This window comes from Maylandia zebra, linkage group LG4, assembly GCF_041146795.1.
Source record: "Maylandia zebra isolate NMK-2024a linkage group LG4, Mzebra_GT3a, whole genome shotgun sequence".
NCBI classification, from domain to species: Eukaryota; Metazoa; Chordata; class Actinopteri; order Cichliformes; family Cichlidae; genus Maylandia; species Maylandia zebra.
Window position 1 is genome coordinate 27,922,533 of NC_135170.1, and position 7,165 is coordinate 27,929,697.

The following is a 7,165-nucleotide window of genomic DNA, read 5'->3' on the forward strand; positions in this document are numbered from 1 at the left end:
GAGCTGCAGGTGAATGGAAAACTGCAGGAAGGAGAGAGGATACCAGCTGCCCTGTGCCAAACATGTCCAAGTCCAATATTTAACGTCAGTCCACTGAAAAGGGTCTGGTTGACTTCTAGAGGTTTGCTGGTAGAAATGTAAAATGCATTCCAAGGTCCAGGGTACAAATAGAAGAGAAAATTAAAGAGCTACGATTGTCCAGCAGATGCATCCACTTGGTTGTCAGAGCTGCTGTTTGCTGCTGAGGTGCTCAGCCCAGGTACAAGGTGTTGCCTGAAGAGGAAAGGTAAGACTTGAGCGGTGGAGGTGGGCTCACCTTAGCTTTCTTCCCTTCCCCTCCAATCATCTTCCCCTCTTTTCCCAGTCACATGACATCTAAACAGATGTAGGTTTATGGCCTAAAAAAACAAAAAACCTATGATTTGTTTCTCACAGGATTAATAGTATCACCCCATCACTATTTACTGTATTTGTCATCTCTTCTCCAACCACATACATCCTGCAGTCTTTTTCAGACATGCCCCAAACCTCCTCTCACTCTCTCTCGCTCTCTCTGCCTTTCAGGGACAAGTTGCAACATCTTTGGCTCCTGAAATTTCAGTGAGTGAGACGAATGGCAGCTCAGTAAGTAGCAGAGATGTTTATGTTCACTTAGGCGCATACGCTTCAGACAACTAGTTCAACGGTTGTCAGATATAATAGCAACAAATTACTGTACAGGAGACATAATAAAAGCAGTTGTTCAGTTTTGTGGAATGGAAGTAAATACAACGGTAGCTGAACCTGAATAGCAGGTCTCAGTGTTATTGTTTTTGATTTTCTTCTTCTTTTTTTTTGGCTGTTCCCTTTCAGGGCTCACCACGGTGGATCAGATGCCTCCATGCTGGTTTGAGTTTATTGTTCTTAGTAAATGAATGCTGTTATGTTTTTTTAACAACAGCAAGGATAGCTGTACATCATGCCACTCATCTTACACAGTAGCAGAAGTGCAGCACAAATTACTTTTACATGATAAAATAAACTATTTAAATATTCAAATAGATAAACAAAGTTAGTTAAAATGTCTAAAAAAAACCCAATAAAAACAAAGTATTTTTATTGTGTGCATTTTGCTTTATCCTATACATATTCTATACTCTATATCTTAGACATCTTCTTTTGCAAAATTTGGTCCCGGACAGTGTTTTTTTTGTTTGTTTGTTTACAACTAATTTACTAATTTACAATTTTGGCAGACTCCCATTATAACTCCTGAAAATCTAATGTAATAATCTCAGTTTCCTGTAGATGACTAAAGATCAAAAATAATAACTTGTCTCACCTGTGTTTGCTGTACTTTGTATTCTTCTGAGTTTTAAAAAAATGCTAGAAGAAGCCTATTAAGGTAATTTTTCAAACCTTTATTCTTGCACTCTACTGATGTTTCTTGCATTTATAGTTCACAATACTGCTTTGTTGTATAGCCCATCTTCCATTTGGCTTTCTGTTAGCAGACTGCAGGTTTCATCCACAGGTGGGTGGGATTTCCCTGCCTAAAATGACCATAGTAGGTATATCGACTCTCGCTGATATCATACAGAGCCAGTGTTTGAAAAAAATGGTACATAGGTACATTTTAGCATGTTATCTATATAGGTTAGTTAACATTTAAGATGATAAACTTAAAGGTTTACAACTTTTAAAAGCACATCATCAACAGCTGCATGAATTGGAATAAATTTTATAACACTTCTTTAAATGAATGGTCTCCTGTGGATGTTTGAAATTCTAGCACACTTTAAATGGCAATCATAAGTACTCTAACTGCTAACTCACTGTGTTAGGGTTACTTGCTTAAGGAAGTAACCAAGCGTCCATAACAAAGGGTATCTACATGCAAGGGTAGGTTTCCCTCATAATAACAACACTGTCACTTGTTCACTAAACCAGAATCAAAAATGCCACTTTTCTCACATCTGATAAAATACAAGTTTTAAAGAGGAACCAAATTGTCAAATATATCTTTTAAAAAACATTGCATCAGAAGGATATGTCCTTGATAGCAAATCTTTAAAAAGGCAATTTTCTATTTTTGTGTATTTGTATTCTGTCACTTATCCCCTATAAAAACCCACGTTAGAAGCGAACTAGAGAGACATAAAATCTAAAAATGTTCTGTAGTTACAGCAAAATAGTTTTATCATATCATGTGTTTGGTAATGATAATCTTACTTCCACAGCTGTAAAGTATGTAGTCAGTAGTCAAGCCCTGATGGGATTCTTCCATCTCAGATCAAAGCTAACACATCAACACATTAACAGCCAAGGCACGAAGATTATTAACCCTTTTTTTTTTTTTAAAGCAAGACAGCTGTAGCTTAGTGGTGATGGCTCTCTGATGAGATGATCTCCAGCACTGTCTGTGAGAATTAAACCCAGGTGTGTCAATTAATCCAAAGTTACACATCACCTAACAACATCTCTTTCTAACTGCTCGTCAGCTCAAACGGTGGTGAAAACACTCCGCTGTCAGTGTTGTCACCACAGAGCTGGCGGGCTGAGGTGGCTTTGATCAGCCTGGGATCTCTGCAAGAGGCAGCTGGTCAGAGCTAAGGTGAGTCACAGGATGGTCATTCCTATACGTGCTGTGAGGACTGCAAATCCATCACCTGTGTGGCCCTTTCATCTGCACCTGTTCAAACACTAAATTAGGAGGCAGGATTAGGGGTTGAGCAATTCGGATGTCTTTACAGCCTGAGTTGTACCTGAAAGCCAGTATTTAGGTGGAGTGTCTTGTCTTGAATTGCAGATAAAAATTGCTCGTTTTCCCTACATTATGATTCCATAACAAAAACCTAACAACAAGGAAATGTCAGCTAATAAAGCATTTTAGCATCTCTTTAGCAATCAAATCACCCCAACCCAAGAAAACAGCACTTCTAACTGCACTATTAATCAGTATGAATGATCTATCGTTTTAAGTGAGCCAACTCAACAATTAACAGGTCTTAGCACTACTTTCTACTCATGTGGAAGCGTATGCATGTAGGGATGGGAAAGGACAGACGGCGATTGAGGGAAATAATTTCTTGCGTTTGCAGGGAAAAGGAAAATAGATTAGAAGTGTCTGGTTTGAGCTGTGGCTAAATAAACACTGTGTGTGGCGGGACTGACGACTGAATAGCCATTCTGTTTGTCCCTGGCACACAGATAGTTACAGGGATTTCTGGATTGTCTGAAAGTAGACCCCTTTTCCCACCCTCAAACTACTTCTGTTTGTCTGTGCCGGGGTCCTTTAATGCCCATTGATCCAGATAATCAGGGACAAGATTGGTGAAAAACCAGCGGGGGAGGTTCTGACAGTAGTTGCTCAAAAAGCCTGATAGTGGATAATTGAAGGAGGCATTAAGACAACAATAGTAATGGCTAATGCCAGCCTGTATTGGAGTTCCAGCTTCTTGAATGACAACACTGGAGATCCACAGCTAAAGTGGCAATCATTGTATTATTAGCAGACCTTCAAGTGAAGGGACGGACTACACATTATCTGAGATTTTAGTAAGTCACCAGTGGGATGCTCTTCACGTGTCTTTAGCTTGAAATTGGCATGTTTGAGCTTGAAATTATTCATTGTGAAAGTAAAAAAAAAAAAAAAAGTAAAATCAGTTTTTCGGTCTCAAAGTGAAGTAAAGTGTTTTGTTTCTTCCACTTCAGTCACACTTGAATTTAAAACCAATCATCAACTCTATCTGAAATAAAGAAGCAGAAAAGTACTATTAGACAAAAATCATTATTCAGATTTGAAATTTGTTTACACCTGAAAGCCAGTGTGACTGTTATATAGCCATCTGGCAGCAGTGTATATAAATTATGAACACAACATGGATATACAGTCATGGTACAAACAAAGTCCACCGGCTGTCTCTTCAAAGTTTCACATATCAGGACATAATATAAAATTATGTAAACCTTACTAGGTCTTAAATTAGGTAAATACAATCCCAGACGAACAACGCTTGACATATTATGCCATGTCACTATTTAACAAAGTCAAAATACAGAAGCAGTGTGTGAAAACTACAGTACAACTCATGAGTCAACAGTTTACAAAAGCACTTCTGGCAGCAACAACGTTAAGTAATTATTTCGTGTATGACCGAATCGGTCTCTTGCATCATTGTCAACTCTCATTTACAGCGATGCTTGAGTTCATAAAGATACGTGGGCACTCACAGCTCTTTTAAGTTCCCACCAAAGCAGTTCAATCCACCCAATTTGGTACAAAAGTCATCTATTGGACAGACAGCCTCAAATTTCACTCTAGAATACTTTAGTATACAGAGGAGTTGTGTTCATGACCCCTCCACCACCGTGCTTGACAGCTGGATTGAGGTGTTTGTGCTGATTTGCTTAAAGTGCTTCTTTAAGATCATTGTTAATATACCACCCCCTTAGCATTGTGTTAACATACACCTAAATGTTCCATATCTGCAAAATCCTGCTTTTATAGAAGTGCTCACACTTGCTAATGGTCAATTAATCTCTTGCAATTGATTATCAGCACCTGGCTGCTACTTACCTTCCAATGGAACCAGTTTTCAGATACGTCTTCTGCAGTTTGACCTAATGTTTGCCAAATACATAATGACACATTGTAATAAGACTTGTTTTGTTGTTCACCTGGAGTTGTACTTATCTAATTTTAAGACCTGTTAAGAACTAGATAACCTTTCATTATGTCCTGATATGTAAACCCTTAGAACTGGCAGAAGGTGCATCTCCTTTTTACCATGACTTTATCACTTTCGGGTTGAGATGGCAAACATTTTATCAAACAGCTGCTTTTCAGTAGATCCAGTTAAAAATAAGCATAAGGGAAGTCTGAATTGAATATCCAGATTCCTGATAAATCTTTGTCTATAATTAATGCTCTTGAATTAGTCAGTTTTGGTCGCCTACAACTCCTCCAAGAAAATACTTAAAGTGTCTATAGCAAGCACATCAGGAAGTTGCAGAGTGAGTCTGTCTGCAATTTGTTTTTTCTTTAACTTTGTAACCTAAAACAGCTTCTGGCCGCAGCCAAAAACAACATTACAAGAGCTGCGTGACACAGGAGCTGATAATTATCTGTAGGTTCAGTTTTCAAGTATATAAATATTAGTGGGGGAAAATAATAATCTCAATACCTCCAAACAAACCTATGTATAAAATAACCTACTGAAGACATGATAACTCTATTTAAAGCTATTAACAAGACTTTTTTACTGATGAAACTTTTTATATCTTTAAATTTGTTGCACAAAAAAAACACTTTCACTAAGCTGAAATTTAAATTAAATCACTCAGGCTATTTACCCACTTTTTTCCTTGACAGACATGGCTGAAGTGGATTAACTGTCACGCTCTGCCCTCGTTGTCATAAGATACCATCTGCTCTAATAGAGATCGTGAACACTGTGCATTATTATTTTTTCTGATCCACTCCAGTGGCACTTTAGCTCATAAAACAAGAGTTCTGCCAAATGTCATGCGAAGATGGATGATTATCGTCAGCTCCACTGTCATGGGAATTTATCTATCTGGTGTAATTTGCAGGCTGGAACAGCAATGAGCACAGATTCAATATTTAATGAAAGTATAAGTGAAGCTTAAGGGTTGTCACTTATGCTTCTGCTGTTAATGACGTGTCACATTATCATACTTATCTGATTGGGTCAATTTTAACTGCAATTACTAGCCTCATTTCTTTTTAATTCATTAAAAATGTTGGATCATTTCAGTTGTCCACCTCTGCAAACACATTGGGAATGTATTGTAATGTATTCTCTAGCTTCTATATATTTTAGTGTCAACTGTCAGCACAAACTTAAGTCTAAAATCTATTAATGGGAGCTTGGATTTGTATAATTCAATCAACACACCTAAAACATTTTAGTTTAGAGGGGAGAAAAAGTATGATGACTGAGGAAGCCCCCATGGTTGGTGCCTCACTCTCGCTGGTAACAGTATCCCACAGCGAACTGGTTGATTGTTTTAGTCCTGGATCACTGGCCATGGGATAAACCTGAGAGCCCAGCCTGCTTTTCATGTCAAAACCTTCAAGGGAAAGCGGCCACAATCCAAAAGCAATCACACTTGAGACATCAAAGTGCCAGGGAGAAGAGAGGCGAGAGACGGTCCACATTTTTTCCATGCAAGCCAAGTGCAACTCAAGCGTGGAGTAAAAGGAGATGATCTAAGACGAGGGTGCCATTGAGAGGAAGACGGAGAGCAGACAGATGTGCATGGGCAGGTAGTGGCACATCAGGGCCCCTCCTGCAGCTGAGAGAAAGACCAAAAGGCCTCCAGTGGTCGGCATTCCTGCTTGCCGCTCATTTACTGTCCACTTTGACATGGACGGGGAAAATCGGTGATTTTTCCAACACTTGCATGGTTGGTGCTGGAAGAAATATTAAGACTGTGTATTCAAATTAAAGTGATCTTACATTGAGCAAACCAATTATAGCATTCAAATTGTATAGTACCAAACAATTACAGCAAAATGTTCTGTAAAAATGAAAACTCCAAGCACTCGTTATGCACAAGTGACTGCTGTTAAAAAAAGAAAAGTGTACCGCAGGTTGAGATGGAGCTGAAATGTTTTAACCACAACTTAAACCGTTTGGTAGATTAGTCCACCCCCACCCCCACCAAGGTCACGGCCTTAACACAAGAGTGTGTGTTTTGGGGGCTGGAGACCATATGAGAAGCCTCGGTGTTGGAGCTGCAAATAACCAGGGAGAAATCTGAAATGTGATAAGGAGCACCAACTAGCCACTGTTGTTTTGCAAGTGGTCATGACTACGAGCCAGAGTTGACGTTCACGGCATTAAATAAGAATAACATTTACTTTTATTCTGAACTCTTTACCCTTAAATCAGCAGTTAAAGCCGGTGCCAAAATACATTTAGTGCATAATTACTTTCTGCAGTAGATTTGGTTTTTTGAAAGGATTCTTTATTTTACCATGAAGCAAAATGTTAACTGTGATCACGCAAACATTTAGCTCTCTGCAGCTGCCTTTGAGTGGATCTGGATTGGTATGATGAATAAAGACAGAGGTTGTTAACTTGTCAGTGGTCCATCAGGCTATTCAGCAATAGGCTTGGCCCCCCGCTCTCCCTCCCACCACTTCCTCGTTCGCTGT

At 38.9% G+C, this 7,165-nt stretch overlaps 1 protein-coding gene across 5 annotated transcripts in view; it reads right to left on the reverse strand.

The window, feature by feature from the left end:
* si:dkey-43p13.5 (visual system homeobox 2) overlaps positions 1-2,444 on the reverse strand; it is a 4,036-nt gene extending 1,592 nt beyond the window's left edge. For 2 of the 5 annotated variants that reach the window (XM_076883599.1, XM_076883598.1), the window contains exons 1-2: positions 2,212-2,442; positions 317-398 (exon numbers count right to left, since the gene is read on the reverse strand). Coding sequence is in view for 3 of the 5 variants with exons in the window: in XM_012919379.3 (XP_012774833.1) it covers positions 1-64 (64 nt within the window). In the remaining 2 variants the exon portion in view is untranslated. Of the gene's footprint in view, positions 399-2,211 lie in introns of all 5 variants that reach the window. The other 3 variants (XM_012919379.3, XM_014408084.2, XM_076883597.1) reach the window with 3 other exon arrangements.
* Positions 2,445-7,165: the final 4,721 nt, after the last annotated feature.